At 40.0% G+C, this 24,084-nt stretch overlaps 1 protein-coding gene across 8 annotated transcripts in view; it reads right to left on the reverse strand.

The window, feature by feature from the left end:
* Positions 1–24,084, reverse strand: part of UVRAG (UV radiation resistance associated) — a 152,396-nt gene that overhangs the window by 47,416 nt on the left and 80,896 nt on the right. For all 8 annotated transcript variants that reach the window (XM_042850368.2, XM_065581763.1, XM_005290533.4 and 5 more), the window contains one exon: positions 20,322–20,487. In XM_042850368.2, coding sequence (XP_042706302.2) covers positions 20,322–20,487 — 166 coding nt within the window. The remainder of the gene's footprint in view (positions 1–20,321; positions 20,488–24,084) is intronic.

The following is a 24,084-nucleotide window of genomic DNA, read 5'->3' on the forward strand; positions in this document are numbered from 1 at the left end:
GGGGCCTACTAAAGCTCTTCCTATCAATTAATCATGTTTTCCTTCCAGTCCTGCCTGCTATAATCTCTGCTCTTTACGCACTGACGACTTGTTTGCCTTTAGCACCTTTAAAATAGAAAGCAAACCTATAAACTGAACAACGAGCACTTCCGGGATCGATCCGGGATCGATTTATCGCGTCTTAACCAGACGCGATAAATCGATCCCAGAACATCGATTGCCTGCCGCCGGACCCTCCGGTAAGTGAAGACAATTAAAATGAAGTATTGTTCCTGTTAAGTGTGCATTCTGTTTGTTGTGTTTGGACTGTCATGCCAAGGATACTCATATTCTCATTTTCAGTGTGTCTGACTCCAGTGGGAGTGAGAACTGAGATTATATAAACTTTTTTTCCCCCCCAAACTCAAATACACTCTAGTTGCTAGACCTGGTCATACAAAGTGGCTCTAGTCTGGTCTTTTGCCATGCTGTCATCTAAAATCAGGCCAAATAGTTTTAATTTGAACTTTGCGTTGATCCCCACAACTCTTAAAGCCGATTATTTCCTGTGTGGAGAAATAATTGTTGATACTTAATAGTATTAAAAAGTGCATCTGTTCGTATATTAAATTTGAGTAACGCACTCTTAAAAGAAACAGTGTCTGCTGTTTGTTCTTATTGTAATCAGCTCTGCTTCTTGATTCTGAAATCTGTGGAATACTTTCTAAAATTAAACATAAAATCATAGAAATGCAGGGCTGGAAGGGATCTCAAAAGGTCATCTAGTCATTCTCCCATGCTGAGGCAGGACCAAGTATACCTAGACCATCCCTGACATGTTTTGTTTTTTTGTCTAACCTGTCCTTAACCTCCAATGATGGGAATTCCACAACATCCCTTGGAAGTCTATTCCAGAGCTTAACTACCTGTATAGTTTAAAAAGTCCCCCCCACCCCCCCATATCTAACCTAAATCTCCTTTGCTGCAGATTAAGTCCATTACTTCTTGTCCTACCTTCAGTTGACATGGAGAACAGTTGATCGCTGTCCTCTTTATAACAGCCCTTAATGTAGTTGAAGACTGTTATCCTATCCCCTCCTGTCCAGTCATCTTTTCTCAAGAATAAACATGCCCAACTTATCTTTTACTTATAGGTCACCTTTTCCTAAACTTTTTATTAGGGCTGTCGATTAATCGCATTTAACTAACGCGATTAACTAAAAAAAAATTAACCATGATTTTAAAAAAATTAATCACGATTAATCACAGTTTTAATCTCGCTGTTAAACAATAGAATACCAATTGAAATTTATTAAATATTTTTGGATATTTTCTACTTTTCAGATATATTGATTTCAATTACAACACAGAATACAGTGTACGCTGCGGACTATATTTTTATTACAAATATTTGCACTGTAAAAATGATAAACAAACAAGACAGTATTTTTCAATTCACCTCATACAAGTTCCATAATGCAGTTTCTTTATCGTGAAAGTGCAACTTACAAATGTAAATTTTTTTTGTTACATAACTGCACTCAAAAACAAAACAATGCAAAACTTTAAAGCCTACAAGTCCACTCAGTCCTACTTCTGGTTCAGCCAATCGCTAAGACAAACAAGTTTGTTTACATTCACGGGAGATAATACTGCCCACTTCTTATTTACAATGTCACCAGAAAGTGAGAACAGGCATTCTCATGGGACTTTTGTAGCTGGCATGGCAAGTTATCTATGTGCTAGGTATGCTAAACATTCGTATGCCCCTTCATGCTTTGGCCACCATTCCAGAGGATATGCTTCCATGCTGATGATGCTCGTTCAAAAAATAATGCACTAATTAAATTTGTGACTGAACTACTCGGGGGGAGAATTGTATGTCTCTGGCTCCATTTTACCCGCATTCTGCCATATATTTCATGATATGGTAGTCTCAGATGATGATTCAGCACGTTGTTCATTTTAAGAACACTTCCGCTAAAGATTTGGCAACGCAAACAAGGTACCAATGTTAAATTTCTAAAGATAGCTACAGCACTCGACCCAGGGTTTAAGAATCTGAAGTGCCTTCCAAAATCTGAGAGGGATGAGGTGTGGAGCATGTTTTCAGATGTCTTAAAAGAGCAAAGGTCCGATGAGGAAACTACAGAACCCAAACTACCAAAAAAGAAACTCAACCTTCTGTGGTGGCATTTGACTCAGCTGATGAAAATGAACATGCGTCGGTCAGCACTGCTTTGGATTATCAGTATGGACACATGTCCCCTTGAATGGTGGTTGAAGCATGAAGGGACATATGAATCTTGAGCGCATTGGGCATGTAAATATCTTGTGATGCTGGCTACGAAAGTGCCATGCAAATGCCTGTTCTTGCTTTCAGGTGACATTGTGAACAAGAAGTGGTCAGCATTATCTCCTGCAAATGTAAACAAACGTGTTTGTCTGAGCAATTGGCTGAACAAGAAATATGACTGAGTGGACTTGTAGGCTCTAAAGTTTTACATTGTTTTATTTTTGAATGTAGTTATTTTTTTGTACATAATTCTACATTTGTAAGTTCAACTTTCATGATAAAGAGATTGCACTATAGTACTTGTATTAGATGAACTGAAACATATTATTTCTTTTGTTTTTTACAGTGCAAATATTTGTAATCAAAAATAAATATAAAGTGAGCACTATACCCTTTGTATTCTATTATAATTGAAATCAATATATTTAAAAATGTGTAAAACATCCAAAATATTTAAATAAATGGTATTCTATTGTTTAACAGTGCAATTAATAGTGATTAATTTTTTTTAATCGCTTGACAGCCCTGCTCTTTATCATTTTTGTTGCTCTCCAGTTTATCCAAATCTGTCTGAAGTGTGATGCCTAAAACTGGACACAGTAATCCAGTTCAGTCTCCACCAGTCCGAGTCGACCTGAACAATTATTGTCTGTAACATTCCTGTTAATACACCCCAGAATATTAACCTTTTTGTGACTGCTTCACATTCTTGGCTCATACTCAATTTGTGATCCATTATACTCCTCAGATCATTTTCTGCAGTACTATTACTGGCTAGTCAGTTACTTTTTTGCTATACAAATATCATACAGGAGGATACATTTGAGCTACACAAATATAAACAAATTGACTTGGTACAATCTCTTATAGTTTGGTACAATCTCTTATAGCTTGCTTTTGATGCCTGATGTGGGAACTAGGAAACACTGAAATCTCACCACACCAAAGAATGACCCTGGGTGGGCAACTCCAAATTTAACATAGTCTAATCCTGTATAAAGACTCTTCTGTGTGAAATTAACACCACCCCACCCCCAAAAAAGCGAATTTGAACATAAACAAGTACTGCATTCAGGTGTTAAAACAAGTTTTGACTAACAACCTTCTTGTTTCTATTCTGGCTATCTATCGTATGATGCTTTTGCCTATAACACTGGAATTCTCCTTCCCAGAGTCAGGACTCAGGCCTTGTCTTCACTGAAATGAAACAGCCCCATGCCCCACAGGCCTGAGTCAGCTGGCATGGGCCAGCTACAAGTGTCCAGCTACAGTGTAGACACATCCTGAGTTAAGCTCCACTACACCCATGTCAAAAGTAAGAATCCTATTTTTAAAAGATGGGAAAACTGAGGCTGAGGTCATGTGATTTGTGCAAGGTCACCTAAGCTGGGAATGATCTAGATCTAACACCTAAGACTTATTTACCCACAAGATTGTCCCTTCCATAAGTTAGAATTGGCAAAAGTGCCTGACTATATTTTGCAATAGCACCACAATATTTTGTTAAGTTTTAATGCTGCGAAGACCTCTTGTAACATGGATAGCACAATGCTTCAAACAGCATGCATAGAATATTTGAAAACCTTTCCAATCTTCACAAAAGCAACATAATTGCCACTTTCATTGGTTTGATAATTTTTAGGTCAAGTGAAATCTTAGGAAGCCATTTCTTAAAAATTAGTCTTCACTTTTAGCAAACATTTGTCAAATGAATACATCTGGTAATGCAGTGTAGGTGTTAGGTGTGCGGTGTGCAGCTGCGTGCTAACTTTGTCACATGCTAACAGTTTAAAGGGATAGTTTTATATATTAAGCCATATTTTTAATTGGCAATGGCATTTTCAGAATTTAGGGAAAGATCTTACATTGTCAACATAGGTTTAAAAGCCCTTCTACAAAATACTAGGTAGAGAAATTCAATATATGCAGTAAAAATCACAACTTGGAAAGCTAAATGAGGCTGGATACGGTCACTTCAACTCCAGTTGAACAGTTAAGATGTAATCAGTGAAACACAAGTATCCAAGCTAAGCCAAGGTAGATATTTGAATATTTACTTTCTAGTGCTTAAGGCACCCTTTCCTATCTGAGGATGCCTTAAAAGCTAAAAAAAGCTTTCATGATTTGGTGTCTATATTAGATTTCTAGCTGCTGTTGGATGATCAGAAAGCAGTAGTGTCCAGAAATGCCTTTTACCATCTGCAACTGGCCATTGCAATCGTTTCTTCCTGATGCAGGCCTTACTACTGTGATATTACACCTCAAGAATAGATTACTGCAACGTGCTCTACATGGGACTACAGTTCAGGATAATATGGGCATTTAAACTAGGTCGGAATATAGCAGCCTGCCTATTAAGTGATGCTTCTGAGTTGCAGCAAGTCACTGGTGCTCCATATCCTTCACTATCTACCTACTGGGGTCCAGATTTGGTATATGGTGCTTGTCATCTCTACAAGGCCTAAATGGCTTCAAACTTTGCTATTTGGGATACCGCCTCTTTCCTTGTGCCAGACCAAGATCAAAGGCACCTGAACTGGGTCCCTCTCGGGTTCCACAGTGCTCTTTGAGAGGGGCCCTCCAGCTCTGGAACAAGTTTCTTCCCCTCAATCTAAAAACAGCACGAGTCTACTGACCTTCATGGCAAGCTATAAGGCACAACTATTTAAGCTGGCTGCTGTGAGAGAAGTCGGGTTTTGGGGGAGCAGCTAGAGGGAAGGCTTGGTATTCTGCAAGTAATTTACTTTTGTGTAAAATGGGTGGGGTGCCTAGAGTTTTGGATTAGGGCCCTTTTTCTTTTTGGTATAAATCTAAATAAAAACATGCCTCTCTTTGAATAAGTTCTCCAGAGGAAGTAATCACCCCATGCCTCTCCAGAAGACACCTGGCAGAATGTCTTGTGTCACACTGTAAAATGGTCAGACACTTGTTATGGTGAGTGAGCGAGGGGAGAAAACTTCCAAAGCAGAAGGTCTTCCATCAAAGTGGCCTGCCCTCTGACATTTAAATCAAGGGACTGAATGTCCCCTTGGTACACAAAAGAACTGGGGACATGCGGACAGACTGAGGTAGCCAGGAACCAGAGCAGAGTTTTATAGATCAAAAGTTAGCGTCTTGTATTGCAATCATAAGACAATGAAGTTGAACTTAGAGTAACATGCTCTATTAATAAAGAAACAGAAGAAAAATGGAGAAGCAAATTCCTACCTTACCTCAGTGTGGGTGTCAAAGGTTTTGGTAGCAACATAAAATCTCTCCCACAAAGATTTCCCAAAATAAATCTTAAAAACCAACTGGCCACAAAGGCTGCATACTATACTAACAAGTTACTGCTTATATTGCAGAATACTTATTCAAATCTAATTTAATATCATTGCTGAAATTTTTCCACGAGTTCATGAAACAAACTTGTTTTTAAGCTAATCATCTAATTGCATATTTTCGTTAAGCAGCAGCTAAGTATTTTGTACAATAGCAAAGTATTCAAAATAAAAAGAGTAAGATTTTCTAAAGCAGATGTGCTTCACCCGTGGAATATCTGTCCTGGGAAATCAGTAGTTTTATTGGTGTCATGTGCTTTCAGATCTCAAGTCTGTAAAAAAGTTGAGACATACCCATACTAATTTCTGTTTTAAGCACTGTTCTGAGACCACCGTTGTTAGTCTAATTGTGTTCATTAACTGTGTCATAATCAATCATAACTACCAACTGATTCTCATCTTTGAGCTCTCTTTTTGGGCTGACCTAGACAAGTACTTACCAGTCACTGAAACCTCATTTATTTTACAGCCTCAAATCTGTTATTGGGCTAATCTGTACCTGTTCAACATCACACAGCAGCTTAAATATTTGAGTAACCTGCAGTAAATCTCCACAGGACTGTTTGGTCAGTCAGATGTTAACTGTTAAGTAAACCTAAGAGGATCTATACTCCATAAATTTATTTCAGACACTAAGGTTGTTCTTATGAGTTCTCAAGTCCAAACATCTTTATAGCTAGATTTTGTGATTTATGAACTCCTCATTTTGTATCCAAAAAGATCACAAATGTGACAATATACTGGTGACTGATTTTTACTGTATATAACCACCTGCCTTTAATACAAACTCTGTTTTAAAAGTTTAAGCAATTGCTTGATTTTTAACTGCCTTCATCTGTTTCCAATTTGGCATTAAAACATATGGTTTGGATTTTTTTTTTTATTCTCTTCTAATCAGTCCTTTTCCCCATGTCCCAGACTGCACTGAAGAAAACCTATGCAAGGAACTTGAAATCTCAAAATTTAATCTCCACCAAAAATGGTCTTTGGACAAGCCTGAAGTGAAATAGTGACATTTCTGATCATTTCTAAAAGCTAGTTTACTACAGATTGACATGTGGCACATTTAAAGAAGGTCTGTATTAAATCCCAATGGGGTTTCAAATGAATTAACTTAGAATAGATGGTCGTGGGAATGTATAATCAGTCTGTGGAATTCACTACTGCTACAAGTCAAATACCGAGACTGAATTTTCAAATGGCTGGAAAGTTCCAGATACTCGAACATCTATAGCTATGCTAGTTAAGTTAAAATGTAATAACAGATTTCCTGCAGACATCTGCCTACCTGCTATAGTGTTGAACAGATGCCTAGGTATAAAGGTTGCCTCCCTATTTCCTTTAGGACACTAGGTACGGGCCACTGTCAAAGACAGGCTGTATCAGACTCGAACTAACTAGTGTGCAACTGCAGTATGGGAAACTCTACATTAGTCCTTGGGCATGTCTACAGTGCACCACAGTTTGGATTAAGGGGGTATAAATTGCCAAGAGCACCAAAATGTTGCGCTCCAACTGCGAATACGGATGGTGTAAACTAAAAAGGTACATAGTTCATGTTAAAAGAACAGGAGTACTTGTGGCACCTTAGAGACTAACAAATGTATAATTCATGTTGTCCTCTTTCAAAGAGAATGTTAATGTGAACTGAGTACCTTTTAGTCTGCACCAGCAGTGTCTCTACAGAGCAGTTAGAGCGCAACTCTTTGGCGTGCTCTGTAATTCACACCGCTGTGCTCTGCACTGCAGCCTTTGAAAGAGGGTAGTGAATTTAGTGCTTGTGAACGTGGGAAGCTAGTAATATTTATTTGGTGCCATGAAGCGTTAGGTATCCAATTCTAAAATTTTGGCCCTAGTGTCAGACACTGAAAGTGAGCGGATTGTCAGAGGCGCTGAGCCTACCACTGATAGTCGGCAAGAAAAGTAATACCTTTCTACCTACGTGGCCACTCAAAACTAACAACATATACTGAAAACTCATCAACAAGATGAGACCAACAATTCACAGACGTTAACAGATAAAAAATAGTGAGCTACTAGCTGTCAAGTGAACAGGCCAAATTAACTGACGTAATGCATGGAATCACTCACTCAGCTCTAGTTATCTGCATCACAAAAGTAGAGTCCACCAAAAATAAAAAATGAACCCCACATTACTTTATGCTTTTTACAATTACAAAATCTGTACCTGTCCCCTAGATTTTGACCTCACCCTCCAATCCACCCATTTAGACTTGTGTTCTGTTGTAAACCAACAGCTTTGCTCCATTACTTAACTCTTTTCAGAAACATTTGACTATGTGGCAGGCTACGTAGAATAAAAATATTGGGCTTGATTCTCCACTCTGTTGCAAGACATGAAATTGGTTTAATTCCATTGATTCCAGTAGAATCAACGGCATAACTGAATGGAGAGAGTCAGGCATCTAGAGTCACTCTTTTTAAAACAAAATCTGCATGGAAACTGTGCCTCACACATGCCTATCAAATTATGTTCAATTACAACGAGGGTGAATTCTGGGCTTAAACCAACTAACCTAATGTCCTCCCAGGGCTAGGGAAACAGTCTGCCCAGTCCTGTTAAAGACAGACTGCATCTATAAATATCCAAGAATGCCAGGTCCCTGAGTTGAGTAGAGTAGTTTAAAATTGCTATAATCTTTGCTTATTTGTTCTGAGCCTGAAAATCTGATTGCTTTGATTATGGTATAATTTAAGAATTAAGTTTAAGTGGGTCACAGCAATTCTCATTTAAATGTGTGATTTCATATATCCACTTTTGGGAAAGATTGCTAATTTTTCCTCTCTTTTAAATGTGTTCTGCTCATTGTTTTATGAAGGAATACTATACCTAAAGCTGGGTGGAGAATGGCAATTCTGTTCTGGAGGATTTTGAATGCTGGTTGAACTCCAATTTGGAACAAAATCGAAACATTTAGAAATCCTCCACACAACACGGATTTACCGTCCACTGCCCAGCTCTACTGGGAGCCCTGGCCCTGGGAGCTCAGGCTGCCAAGAAGCCAGGAGGCAGGAAACTGGGGCTCTCATCTTCCCACCAGCCCATGAAGAGGGATGCTGAGGAGCCAGGTGAGTGAGTTCGCAGGTAACCAGCCTGGCAGGTAGGAAGGGTTCCTACGGAAACACACCTGCTTTCCGGTGGAATTTCATCGAAACCTGTCTCCCCACAACCTTTTGACTTTGATGAATTGGCAAATTCTAATGAAAAATGCTTTATTAATTTTTTTCAAACTAGCTCCATTTATGTCATTTTCTGCACTTGCACTTCAACTACTTTCAGAATTACTGCTGAGTACTTCCACTAACAAGGCTGACAATTAAAATGGTTTTATAGAAATTATTTAAAAATTAATAAAAACGTACAGAATAGTGCAACTGCTCAAGAGGTCATCTAGTCCAGTGCCCTGGGCCGAGGCAGAACCAAGCATCTATTGACCATCCCTGACAGATGTTTGTCTAATCCAGGGGTTCTCAAACTGGGGGTCAGGACCCGTTGGGATCACTAGGTTATTACATGGATCACAAGCTGTCAGCCTCCACCTCAAACCCCACTTTGCCTCCAGCATTTATAATGGTGTTAAATATAAATTAAAATCACTTTTTAATATAAGGGGAGTTGCACTCAGAGGCTTGCTATGTGAAAGGGGTCACCAGTACAAAAGTTTGAGAACCACTGATCTAACCTGTGTGGAAGCAGAGAAAGAACCAACAGGAAGGGGATTGCAATGCATGACAGTTTGTTAGCAAGAATCAGGCTAACTGTAACCCTAATAACGCGAGATTTGTAGAAGCGAGGATTGTGAGAGGCGCGTGGGAAAGAACTGTGTGCGAAGTTGTTGCGACCTTGTGTAGATAATGTGTAGATAATATGGAATGTAGACTAGAGTCTAAACAAGTGAGAAAAATAAGATATCAGGATGACCTATGTATAAACAAAATGCAGCTGTTGCTTATTATTGTCTGTAACAAAAGGTATAAATGCTTGCTGTAATTGTTTACCTGTTGAGAGACCTGCCTAGGAGGGGGAGACCCTGTGTCCTAGTGCACTCTCTCCCTCTACGCAATTGCAAGAGAAAATAAAGTCTCTGACTTTGCTGTACCCAACCAAAAGAGTGAGAACTGTGTTTTTCTCTGACACCTTGCCTCTTACTATGTGTACCATCATCATCTTTCCTTCTCATCAGCAGAGTTTTCTGTTGCACCTTTAATATTGTCCCTTTGAGAAACTGCCAGCTCTCCTGAATTCCTTTATCCGTTAGATTTTCTTCCCATGGGACCTCACCTACTACTGAATTTGTTAGTGTGCTTTTTTCAAGTCCACTGTCCGGCTCTACTATTCTACTGCTCTCACTCCCTCCTTTCCTAAGCTTCATGAAACCTATCATGTTACCCAAATTGACTTCCATCTTCAGAACTGTAACCATGTTAGTCAGTATAAAATGACTGTCCCTTGGTTATTTCCTCCACCTTCCTGAAACAAGAAGTTGTCCCCAATACATTTCGAGAACATATTGGATTTTTTGTGTTTTGCCATATTACTTTTCCAACATATGTCTGGGTAGTTAGAGTCCCCCATCATTACCAGGTCTTGTGTATTGGATATTTATTAAAGGTGCCTCATCCACCTCTTTCTCCTGATTTAGTGGTCTATAGGAGACTCCTACCATGACATCACCCCTGTTGCCCTCCTCCTCATGTCCCTTCCGTTATCTTCCCTCAGACTCTCAACTGGTCTGCCTCACACCTCCTTCTGGACTTTAGAACTATATATATATATATATATACATTGTATGTCAAGAATATATATATATATATATATTCTTGACATACAATGTAATGCCTCCTCTCCCTTCTGCCTGCCTGTCTTTCTTGACCATGCTATACCCCTCTACACTAATACTGCAATCATGAGATTTATCCCACCAAGTCTCTGATACCATTTCCAGTTCTTCCTGGAAAAGGTGACAACTACAATAATGTATTGAGCATCTCTTTTGTCTTTATGACTTTCCATTAATGTCTGGCTTCTACTAAGTTCTGAGTAGATCATCACAAAGGGACAGCTGCAGACCACTTTAAAAGTGAAAACTGAACATACCTTTGCCTCACAGCTGTTTGTGAATCTCTGTGACTCAGATGGTTTGAACCAGATTTTTTCTCCTTCTCCCATTTCCTTCAACCTCATATCTTCACACGTCTCATGAGGAAGTTAAAAAAAACCAACCTCCCATAGCAGACCTTTCATCACCTTAGATTGGGCAATAGCTATTCACCATTCACCCATCCCTAGCAAGTGCATAAGGCCTCTGCTGAAATATCTTTAAGGACTTTAAATCCATTTACTATTTATTCTGAAGTTCTAATAAAGAAACATGATTGAAGATATTCTCCTTTTACTCCTGGGCATCACATATATTCAGAGAGGAGACAAGTTTCCTTCGTGAACTGTCTAGGAGGTGTAAAGTGTTGTAAAAGCATCCAAACAAATCCAACTGAGAAGTAACTGCAAAAGTGTATTGCACTTGCCTAGCTTCTCACAAGCTACTTTGAGATAAAGAAAGCAAAATTTGCAATTTCAAGTTTTCCCAAGTTGATTTAGTGCTGTGATTACATTTACAGTTTAAAATTTCACATGTATCAAAGTATTAGTTGAATACTTGCAGACAGCAGCAAAATACAAGTTTCACACGTGTACTTCTACAAGAAACAGGCAACAATTGTTTGATACTAATAATCTAGATTGAGCATTTTAAAATTAAGTATGTTATTTGCAAGCTAAGAGAAAAAGAAAATTGAAGAGGTGTATAACCTCCAATTCTGAAAATGTAGGTGGTGCAGGTACAGACAGTTATAATTAAGGTAACCCCAAACCTTCCATTATAAAACTATGTTTTTCCAATTGTTTATAACCTTGCCAAATTTTAATTGCTCGGGCTGACATTCTAATGCTTCCCCCACCCTTTAACATTTCAGTTAAAACAGTTCAGTTGATTCCAAAAAGGCAAAGGAAAATGCATTTTTGCGCCCAGGTGAAAAGAATGTTTACAATCATTTCACTGAGACACACTAACGCCTGCATGCTTTGAACTGCATGTAGGAACTTTAGACGGGGGGGAGGGGAGGGAGAGATGGGTGGCGGGAAGAGAGGGGACTGCCTATGTATCACGGATGCTCCTTTTTCAATCAGTGGAAGTTTGCCCAAATTTGGCAAGTTTTAAGCCTCTGGTGCTTAGAATCTGGTAGGTAAATTATCTGAAGAGTCCATCTGCACTGAGCATGCACTACTCCCGCGCAGCTCCTACTTGCCAACCAATCTGCACATCACCACGCCCTTAGTGACTGAACATGCTCTGCCCAAGGGCTCCATTATCTGTCCTGACAGCCCAGGGCTGATGATATGCGAGGCACAGGAACTGAGAGCAGGGAAAAAGAAGAACACGAGTACTTGTGGCACCTTAGAGACTAACAAACAGGGAGACTGTCTTCCCTGTGCTCTCAATGCTCCTCTTGCTGGTGCCCAGGTTCAGCAGGAGAAGCAAGTGTCTACATTCATCTGATGTCAGCAAATAATTAAACTCACTTCGTGTCACTACCCCAGAAGATAACCTACTATTGCTACTAGTTACTCCACTAATTCAAGAGATAGGACTGATGTTGTGTATCTAATAATCTCAACCCATATGGAGGCGGGTGGAGAGGGGGGAGAGAAGGGGTCAATATAGTTGCACAATATAAAATTTGTTTTTCCAATCTTTTTTAAGCTCGGGAAATTATAGATAAACCGTTAAAATAATGTTAAGGTTGAAAATCAAGCTTTCAAAAGTTGGGAAATGCCAGAATTAATTGTCTATAAAACCTTTATAGAGCCGCCTTGCACATATACATTTTTATGATAGAGTGTGATCTCATAATTAAAGATTATCTTTTCCAAAGGATCATTCAGTGCACAGGGTGGAGGACGCTTGCTGAAGGGGTAGCTATTTCTTTTTATCCTCATTTGATGTGTGGTCCCAGGCATTATTTACTATATACTATACAGAATTTCCTCATGGGTTTCCTATAGTGCTCTCATCTTACTATTTCCATTCCTTACAAACAAAACAGTCATTAATCTTCACAACACCCAAGCAAGGTGAGGCATTGGTATTTTCTCCCATTATAAACACTGGGAACCGAGGCACTGAAATGAAAGTAAAAATTGACCAGTGTCAAATAATTTTGGGCACCTTTTATAGCACTACATATATGAAGAGTGGCTAGTGCAGAAGGACATACTCTATTCCAAGGAGCCCTGATTGACAAAGTAGGCAGAAAGGGAAGCTTGCACTGGACGACTGGGAAGAAATCCTACCCGACTTCCTGCTGCCAGAAAGCCTCCCCAGTGGAGGGGAAGAATGTCACTCCATACTAAAGGCGGGATTGGCTGCAGGCCATCTGATTGCCCTTGGGCCAATCATTTGGCAGAGGGCTAGAAAGAACAGGCTGAGGCTTCAGTACATGTTGCTGTTTGTTGCTAGTGGAAGGAGCAGTTCCAAACAGTCTGAATTTGCAGCTAAGGGGATCGGCCCAGTAAGTAGGCTGGGGCATGACTACGACTAGGATAAGACAGGAGCCTAGACCCAGAAGAGTCCTGATCAGCACAGTAACCACAGGGATGGATGCCTGGCATTGCAGCAGAGGTCTGAACTCAGCAGCCCATGCTCGCACTGTTCCCAAGCACCAGCAACTGCCACAAGGGGTGAAAGGTACCATGTTTAGGACTAAGTCCAAAAGTTCCCCGTCTCAATCAGCTTAGACAGCTTTAACCTGTTCATTAATAGTACCCAGTCTCCAACACCTGAATAGAGGTGTATGTGTGATTTCCTATAGGGTCCCCCCAATACTAACTGAGGGTTTGTCTGTGCTCAGATGTGTTTATTGCTGAGCGCTTTTGTTTCTGGGGTTACTTCCTGCCTCCCTCAAGATGGTGGAAGCGAACCAAGGGGTTTAGGTCTAGTCAGAGCTGAATGGTGCTCTTTAGGCACACGGCTTTGGATTTGGAAACTATTCAATCAACCCAACAGTGCCTTCACCACATAAATATAGAGCAGCGTTCCAGGTGACCTCAGTTGCATGTTATCAACACTTCTGTAAATCAGACCCCAGGTATGTCAACTTAGATTCACTGTGCTACTCATTTTCAGTGTATGACGTTTCAGCTAATGGAACTTGTCCAGTGTCACCCAAATTCTTTGGCTGAGGCAGGGACAGAATCCAGTTCTTCAGGGTAGCATTCAGCTGCCTTATTCAAGAGACCATTCTTTCCTACCATTCCTTGTCTCATTCACCACACAGCATCCAGCTTCTGCAACAAATGAGACTGGGGTCCTACAAATAGCCTCACTAACTACGCAACCCTGGTTCTCTCCAGAGCACTGTCCATCTTGTGAATGAGACACTATACCATATAAAAACATGAAGAGGGGGAGAACTGAACTGAGGCATCTTCCTTGAAATCTATGGGCTCCTAGCTAGCAAAGGTAGCTATTAGGCTAAAATTGTGGTCAGATGAACTACCATTCATACATGGTAGACTTTTTTTTTTTAAATAAAACAAATGAGGCACCTAGATATTATTGCAATCATGACATAATTACAGAAATGAAATCTAAATGCAGGAGCTATTACAAAGAAAAAAACCTCCTGTACTTTTCAGCAAGTCAGGTGCTACCCATCTCTATAAAATCCAGAAGCAGACTAATAAAAGTGTTACATGCAAGTATAAGAATGTGTGACAAATATTAAAGCTATGGATTAAAAGCACACCTACAAGTAGAGGAGAGAAAGCGTTGTGCTTCTATTTCTCATAGTAGTGCCAAGAAGTTTAAATTGGTTATTTATTCAGCACCATCAGCATGGCGGACACTGGAGAGAAGAAAACACCATACTGTCCCTAGAAGCTTAAAATCTTAGACAGACAGTCCAATCCAAATAAACGAAGGATACATAATTTAAGCCCAAACTTCAAGCAGCGTGGGGCTCTTTATTTTTAAGATACTTTCTGTACTTTCAAGAGGATTGTTGAAAGACACTATTGAAGAAATATGTTTTAAGGAGATATTTAATAAAAACTGCATTCTTTTCTAAAACCATTGAGGTAAGAGTTCTATAAACTGAAACTGAGAAATTTCTATGAGGGAACTTATCTGTTGACACAATATTACAAGGCTAGATGTAATATATGAAGGAGGGAGCAGTTAGAATATATCATGGAAACACCATAACTTTAACACTTCTGTTTATGATTTCAAAGTTGGCTCTTTGTTGAAGACCAGTGGCTGATATTTTCATACTTTATCTCTAGTAGTTGGGGAGATATACAAGTGTTAGGTCAACCCTGTAGCCTCCTGCTTATTTTACAGCTGATCTTTCTTTCAATATAGTGGTAAAGTAGTCTCATACTTTCCTAAGACCATAAGTGGTCTGGATCATCCACTTTAAGAAATAAAGTACTTTTATTTGCAATTGCCAAGATGACAAGTGTGTACACATTTTAGAATGAATATTTACCCAAGAGAAACAGGTCTGTCATGCAAGTGTTTAGGTACTATTTACAAAGTTTATTTTAGGAACTTGTAATAAGTATTACTTGCATCCATTAGTTTGCTGTTATAATAAGTTTTTAACTAGACTAAATCCAAAACCACCCAAACCCTTTTTTTTTAAATTAGTGTAACAAAAACATCTCCCCTATCCTTGAAACAGAACCTTTTAAAAGTCCTTCATTTTGATACTACAGGCAAAGTTTCAGCCCCAAATAAAATATGAATCTAAATTAGAACCACTTCAAGCCAAATATTTAATAAGTCACCCTAAATGTGATGCCAACAAGAGGTGCTATGTATTACATCTGCCAAGTATGAAGAAAGCCATGCCAGAATTACTCAATAGTACCTTGCACTGAAGTTGAACAACTGTCTTTTAATAAAAGCCTACTAAAACACACTAAGTGTTGGATTCTGTTGCACATTTAATCACCATGTATTTCAACTAGACGTGTATGAAAAGGAAGCAGCTAGAGCAGAGGGAAAGCAACTGCAAGTTAAGATACTAAAACTAACTATAGTGCCACCAGCTACCAAGACTGCAGTGCCCAGAAAGATGGCAGGACAGAGAGGTCTCATCTATTCTTAATCTGCCCCTCTAATACTGGAGGCTGACTCTTAGGACCTCAGACAGAGCCAACCGAGGAGGAATGGAGTTTACTGAATATGTTGGGAGAAGGGTTAATACCAGAGGGTGTTTTTGGAGTACTGCAAGCTAAATCTCTCCCTCTTTGGAAATGTATTGTGGAACATAAAAGTGTTGAATTCATGAGGGCTAGGGGAAAAAAAAATATCATTTAGATAAATAATCTGATTGAGTATAACTGGCTCAAACTCAAAATACCGTGACCTGAAGAACTTTAAGTCCTATTGGCAGATATTTGAAGGATGGAAGGAAATTGGTTTAGACTTTAAACACAGTTCTCCCCACTTGCATGAGAAATCTGTTGAAAGCCAGCTCCAGTATTTGCTTCTCAACCTTAATTAAAATCTGGATAAAGGATGGTTGTGTGGTTAAAAAATTAGAGTAGGACTCAGGAGATCTGAATTCACATCAGGCTTTGTTAGACTTCCTGGATGACCTTGGGCGAGTTACTACACCTGTATCACTCCCTTTAACTGTAAAATGGGGATAATTAATTATTCTTCTCCCACCCTTTGTTTAAATAGCAAGATCTTTGAAGCAGGGTCTGTCTTTACTAAGATACACAGTGCCTTAGCACAGTAGGGACCATCTATCTTAAATATATGGAAAATAACACAGCGGGGCTATCCAATAAGTTCTTGGACTGCATTGCAGACAACTTTTTAGTTCAGAAGGTTGAAAAAACTACTAGGGGGGAAAGCTGTTCTAGACTTGATTTTAACAAATAGGGAGGAACTTGTTGAGAATGTGAAAGTAGAAGGCAGCTTGGGTGAAAGTGATCATGAAATCATAGAGTTCACAATTCTAAGGAAGGGTAGAAGGGAGTACAGCAAAATAGAGACAATGGATTTCAGGAAGGCGGATTTTGGTAAGCGCAGAGAGTCAATAGGTAAGGTCCCATGGGAATCAAAACTGAGGGGAAAAACAACTGAGGAGAGTTGGCAGTTTTTCAAAGGGACACTATTAAGGGCCCAAAAGCAAGCTATTCCCCCGAATAGGAAAGATAGGAAATGTGGCAAAAGACCTCCTTGGCTTAACCACGAGATCTTGCATGATCTAAAAAATAAAAAGGAGTCATATAAAAATGGAAACTAGGACAGATTACAAAGGATGAATATAGGCAAACAACACAGGAATGTAGGGGCAAGATTAGAAAGGCAAAGGCACAAAATGAGCTCAAACTGGCTACGGGAATAAAGGGAAAAAAAGACTATCAATACATTAGAAGCAAGAGGAAGACCAACGACAGGGTAGGCCCATTGCTCAGTGAGGACGGAGATACAGTAACAGGAAACTTGGAAATGGCAGAGATGCTTAATGACTTCTTTGTTTCGGTCTTCACCGAGAAGTCTGAAGGAATGACTAACAGAGTGAGTACTAATGGGAAAGGGGTAGGTTTAGCAGATAATATAAAAAAACAACAACAAGTAAAAAATCACTTAGAAAAGTTAGATGCCTGCAAGTCACCAGGGCCTGATGAAATGCATCCTAGAATACTCAAGGAGCTAATAGAGGAGGTATCTGAGCCTCTAGCTATTATCTTTGGAAAATCATGGGAGACAGGAGAGATTCCAGAAGACTGGAAAAGGGCAAATATAGTGCCCATCTATAAAAAGGGAAATAAAAACAACCCAGGAAACTACAGACCAGTTAGTTTAACTTCTGTGCCAGGGAAGATAATGGAGCATGTAATTAAGGAAATCATCTGCAAACACTTGGAAGGTGGTAAGGTGAGGGGGTCAGCATGGATTTGTAAAGAATAAATCACGTCAAATCAATCTGATAGCTTTCTTTGAGGGGGAGGGATAGCTCAGTGGTTTGAGCATTGGCCTGCTAAACCCAGGGTTGTGAGTTCAATCCTTGAGGGGGCCACTTGGGGATCTGGGGCAAAAATCAGTACTTGGTCCTGCTAGTGAAGGCAGGAGGCTGGACTCGATGACCTTTCAAGGTCCCTTCCAGTTCTAGGAGATGGGATATCTCCATTAATTTCTCATTTCTTTGATAGGATAACGAGTCTTGTGGATAAGGGAGAAGCGGTGGATGTGGTATACCTAGACTTTAGTAAGGCATTTGATACGGTCTCGCACGATATTCTTATCGATAAACTAGGCAAATACAACTTAGATGGGGCTACTATAAGGTGGGTGCATAACTGGCTGGATAACTGTACTCAGAGTAGTTATTAATGGTTCCCAATCCTGCTGGAAAGGTATAACAAGTGGGGTTCTGCAGGGGTCTGTTTTGGGACCGGCTCTGTTCAATATTTTCATCAACGACTTAGATATTGGCAGAGAAAGTAAGCTTATTAAGTTTGCAGATGATACCAAACTGGGAGGGATTGAAACTGCTTTGGAGGATAGGGTCATAATTCAAAATGATCTGGACAAATTGGAGAAATGGTCCGAGGTAAACAGGATGAAGTTTAACAAAGACAAATGCAAAGTGCTCCACATAGGAAGGAACAATCAGTTTCACACATACAGAATGGGAAGAGACTGTCTAGGAAGGAGTACGGCAGAAAGGGATCTAGGGATTATAGTGGACCACAAGCTAAATATGAGTCAACAGTGTGATGCTGCTGTAAAAAAAGCAAATATGATTCTGGGATGCATTAACAGGTGTGTTGTGAGCAAGACACGAGAAGTCATTCTTCCGCTCTACTCTGTGCTGGTTAGGCCTCAACTGGAGTATTGTGTCCAGTTCTGGGCACCGCATTTCAAAAAAGATGTGGAGAAATTGGAGAGGGTCCAGAGAAGAGCAACAAGAATGATTAAAGGTCTTGAGAACATGACCTATGAAGGAAGGCTGAAAGAATTGGGTTTGTTTAGTTTAGTTTGGAAAAGAGAAGACTGAGAGGGGACATGATAGCAGTTTTCAGGTATCTAAAAGGGAGTCATAAGGAGGAGGGAGAAAAACTTGTTCACCTTATCTTTTAAGGATAGAACAAGAAGCAATGGGCTTCAACTGCAGCAAGGGAGGTTTAGGTTGGACATTAGGAAAAAGTTCTTAACTGTCAGGGTGGTTAAACACTGGAATAAACTGCCTAGGGAGGTTGTGGAATCTCCATCTCTGGAGATATTTAAGAGTAGGTTAGAAAAATGTCTATCTGGGATGGTCTAGTCAGTATTTGGTCCTGCCATGAGGGCAGGGGACTGGACTCGCTAACCTCTTGAGATCCCTTCCAGTCCTAGAATCTATGCATCTTGGTTGGAGTCTGGAGCTCTCCCATACTACTAATATTTACATACGAATTTTGTTTAATGTGTAATCCACACACTAAACTATGGCTTGTTAAAAAAATTACAACTCCAATGAGTTTAGTGTCAATTTGGATACACTCCTCACCCCCTTCTCCCCTCCCTCGTGCCAATGCAGAGGGTTTGTCTAGACAATGTTTCCTAAGTGCAAGCACAGAAGCATTCCCCTTACCCTTTTCTTCAATCTTGCCTAGGTGCTACAACTCCATTGTTATCTGTATGTGCTGACTACAGAATGAAGAGCACTAGTGTCAGTAGTTCTGTAAGTTTTACTTTGCAGCTCAACAGTACACAGAAAAAAGAGCAGACCATTTTATTACCCTTAAAGTTTATATGCTCAAATATAAAGTAATTATGTGAAAATTCACCTTACATGTCTATAGCCATAATGTTGACCCACAATATATACTAATGCAATATATTATATATTCTACGTAGTTCAAGGTAGACTTATATTTGTGATGTGTATGTTGAGAAGTTTCGTATATACACCTTGTGAGTCAAGGGTAATGTTGCTGTTTGTGCAAGGTGAATTTTCACGTCAGTGTCATTACCTGAAAGTATCCCGGGTCAGAGAATTCACGTAAGTGAATTCTTTAACTGGCCATTTTCTGTCATTAGTGCTTAGGTTTTCTAATGATAATACTGTAGTTACCTATTTCACTAAGAGTTATATTACCTCAGCAACCTTGACTAAGACTGTGTGAAAGAATTGCAGGAATTAAGATTCTGATGGCACAGAATAGTGACTAAACAGACATTAATAATAATAAAACAACAGACATTTGTTGTATTGAATCCATTGCTGGTTACAAAGCACTGAATATGGATCAAACTAAAATGCAAAAATATCCTAAAACTTAACATTCACTGTGATCTGTCTGGTCTACATATGTAACAATGAAGTTTCACCACACAAAACTGAAATTCAATAATAATAATAAAAAAAAGTAAAGGAAGTGCCTCTTTGCACCCCTAAACTAATACAACTAGAATAGTCTAGTTTATGTAACTTCAAATCTAGTTTAACTAGTCTGCTACAAATTTCAACCTAATCCTATTTACATGGATTCAGACACCACAATGGAAATTGCATCCTTGACTTGGGCACTAAAAACAACCTACTTCAATATCAACTACTGCAGCTCCATCAACCTTCTTGCCCAGTCAAGATGCCGCATCTTTCTCAGAAAGTACATATGAAGATGACATACTTACTCTCGCTCTTTCTCTGTCAGTTTGTCGTTGATATTATCTTTGATTGCAGATCTAGAACCTTTGTGAATTATGGGATACCTGAGTGGCACTTGTAGAAAGAAGGAAATCATTGAGACCAAGTGTGCAGTGTAGCCCAGGGCAACAGCAATGCTTCCATCATCTTTTGCTGTTAATGAAAAAGCAACTTATTTACCCAACTGAACTCTACTGATATGGTAAATATTTTAAAGCATATTAATGAAAATTTAGCGTGAGAAGGGTGTCCATATTACACAAACAGTAAAGACTTAAACATGATGAAAATAATATTTATTAAACGATTTAACAGCTGCACACTTAATGAAAAAGATAAAATAAGACTGCAAGCATCTTACAGAAATCTTAGTGGTATTAAGCTTACTCTATCACACATTACAATGCATGGTTCTGACAGGTTTATGATGCGATGATAGCACATTTAAGCATTCAATAATAGATACTGCATTTCCAATATAGTGTTTAAACATTTTTTAAAATAGTGATTGAGGCACTATATTCTGATGCGAATGGTAAAATCCTCTCCTGGTTTTAAATCCGTTTGTTATCCCTAGTCCATTACTTGTATCTCGTGTTGAAAGGTGACACCAGATAGGGGATAGTTTGAGCCTGCAGTTTAAGACGTACTCCAATACTTTCAAACTGGAAAGGAAATAGTTTTCAGCTTCAAATAGTAACTGAAAGATGTGGAGGGTTTTTTTGTTTGTTTGTTTTTTATAAAGGCTCCCTAGACCAGAGTTCAAGTCTTCAGAGGTCTGCAATTCTCTGGCTGAAGCGGATGACCTCACTAACAACTACAGCAGAGAAAGAAGCTTCATTCTTACATTGCTTTAGGCATTAGTGAGATCACCAACTGCTGGGCAGGGAAATTGAATCCCAGGGCCTGAACTCTAGTCTTGGCCAGTAACGGGAGGAACTGATTTTTAACCATTGTTTTAGAAGGTTAAAGTTTCACATTTATTCAGCAAATGACTGGGGATCTGAAATTGTGTATTTAAAAAGTTAATTTACCTCCAGTGAAGATTTATTTATAGCTCTTCCACCCCATCCTCTAACCCCTTTTCTACAAAAAGTTATTAACCTTTTAATATGCATCCGAAGAAGTGGGCTGTAGTCCACGAAAGCTTATGCTCTAATAAATGTTAGTCTCTAAAGGTGCCACAAGTACTCCTGTTCTTTTAACCTTTGAAAGTAATTTTTAACTTTTCATGCTGTACCTTCATCCTATTTTCTAGCTTATTAAAAAAAAAATACATGTGAACCTATGAATAGCTGGAAAGAAGTTATAGCCAGCCCAAATCCCTTCCAATGACAACAGAAATTCTAGTGAAACTAACTGAAATATATGAGGACCTGAAGGAAAAACACGAATTTAAGTCCTCTGTGACATCTATGAAATCATACCTTGGCTCTCAATAAGGCAATTCATGACACACAGGTTTAAAAATAACACCCATTCCAAGAAATTATTCTGTACAAAGGGATTCAACTCTGCAGCAAACATAGGTCTCATTACAGTAGAGCTCTAAGGTCACGGACTTCTGATTTTATTTTTAACCTAATTGTCCACTAACATTCTATGCTAACATGCAAGGAATCAGATAAACAACATTTTCCAAGTTAAAAAATATCAATATTTCATTTTTTCCACTCAGTCTGTAGTAAGGCACAGGGCAGGCAGACTAATTCCTTGTGACAAACTTGAAAGGACTCAGTCTCTCTGGATAGCATCAATAAGTTATGACTAAGGCTACGATTTTGTTACCGCTTCCTGGTGACCTGTCCCTGACTTTTACTAAAAACATCCCTTACAAAATAGGGAGGGAGGAGGGTCAAGCACCCTGCCCCCCCACCCCGCAGCATCTGGGAACTGCAGGAACCCCCATTGTCCAGTGTCTGGGAGGAGTCTAGCTGCTGCCCTGTGGGGCTGAAGCTGGGGTGGTCCCCCCACCACCCTGCGGGGCTGAGAGCTGCAGGGATGCTATGGAGGGCACCCATGCCAGCGCTGAGCAGCTCTGGGGTCCCTCTGTCACCAGTGGCAGCAGCTGGGAGCTGTAGGGGGACCCATGCCACCCGCGGAGGCTGGGCTGCTGCGGGAGGTTCCCCTGCTGCTGGCAGCAGCTAGTCAACTGCGGGGGCCCCCCCCAATGTCACGGAGGTCACTGGAAGTGACTTCCGCAACCTCTGTGACATAATCTTAGCCTTAGTTATGACAATCTAAATTGACACAAAGGCACTTTTAAATTTTTATAAGCAAGACAGGATTGTAGAACAAGGACTATGGCCCATATTTAGTACAATTAGAGAGCTACCAGTGAGATTAGTATTTCTTCACTATCTCATTTCACTTGCGTTTTTCTGACATTTTAACTCAAACATATTAATGAGTCATCTCATCAAATATGCTAGGATTTAAACTAAATCACTTGTGCCCTAAAAAATTAACTACTGCATTATAGGCTCTAGATTTTAAAAAGCTAGTTGTTTTAGCAAACAGAAGCAGCAAACTGGAGTTTTGCAAGAGCATTCTCCAGGTGAAGGAGGAGCGACTACATGACTCTTTGCTGAATTTGCCATCAGTTTGTTCGTGTGCCTGCTTGACTGGAGTTTATAGCGTGGTCTGTTTGGGGGAGGGGGCTGTGTGCTGAGCCCAGAGGACCTGCTGGGCAAGGGTTAGAGCTTCTTACAGAGGCTCTGGCCTGCCATCCTTTGATTCCTAGTTCCTTAACAAGAAGGCAGGGCTACTCCGGAAGAATAGGGGGTTATATTTAAAGAAAAAAAAAAAAAGACCCCCTCCCCCCCCCCCACACACACACACACACCCCAAGTGACCAAAGGAGCTAGCAACCAAGAGCAGTAAACACAGGAGTTTTGAGACAGAGCATGAGAGCCAGATACACCTAACATTCTTTAAACGTAGACGAACAACCCGCCCTGCAAACAAAAGAATAAAAATAATGCAGGCAGAAGGCTAGCAGTAGAGAGGGGGCTGTCCAGTTTATTGCACTGAATGTAGTATGTATGATTACATGTGGCCTATGTATGATTTAGGGCAAGCAGCTCATGACCCTCAGAGACTACATACAGGCTCCTGAGACCACAGTTGTTGAACTGGAGGAGCTAAGGGAGACAGAGCTACATAGGAGGAGACTTTCTGGGATGCAGTAGAGTAGTTCCACCCCCAGTCTGACAGCCTCTGTGCTGTTGAGGAGGATGAAAGTCTCAGGGAAGGAGATCATCAAACAGGAGGGGAGGGAAACAACCCCATAGTTGGGACCTGCCTTCCATATGACATCATGATATTCTCTTGCACTGAGAATACCACTCCAGGGGAGGGGACCCCAGCTATTAGGAAGAGACAGATAATAGTAATGAGGGATTATTAGAAATATAGATAGTTGGGTTTGTGATGACCAGGAGAATCACAAGATGAATTGCCTGCTGGGTGGGGAGGTTGCAGTGCTAGGGAGGACCCAGTGGTCGTGGTACACGTAGGTTGCAATGACACAGGGAAAGGTAGGAGAATGTTCCTGGAGGCTAAATTTAAGCTGCTAGGTAAGAGATTAAAGTCCAGGGCCTTCATGGCAGCATTCTCTGAAGAGTTTCCAATCCCATGAGCAGGGCCAGTTAGATGGGCAGAATTGCACAGTCTCAATGGGTGGATGAGATGAAGATGTAGGGAGGAGGGGTTTAAGTTTCTTAGGAACTGGAGAACCTTTTAGGAAAG

This window comes from Chrysemys picta, chromosome 1 (genome assembly GCF_011386835.1).
Source record: "Chrysemys picta bellii isolate R12L10 chromosome 1, ASM1138683v2, whole genome shotgun sequence".
Classification (NCBI taxonomy): Eukaryota; Metazoa; Chordata; order Testudines; family Emydidae; genus Chrysemys; species Chrysemys picta.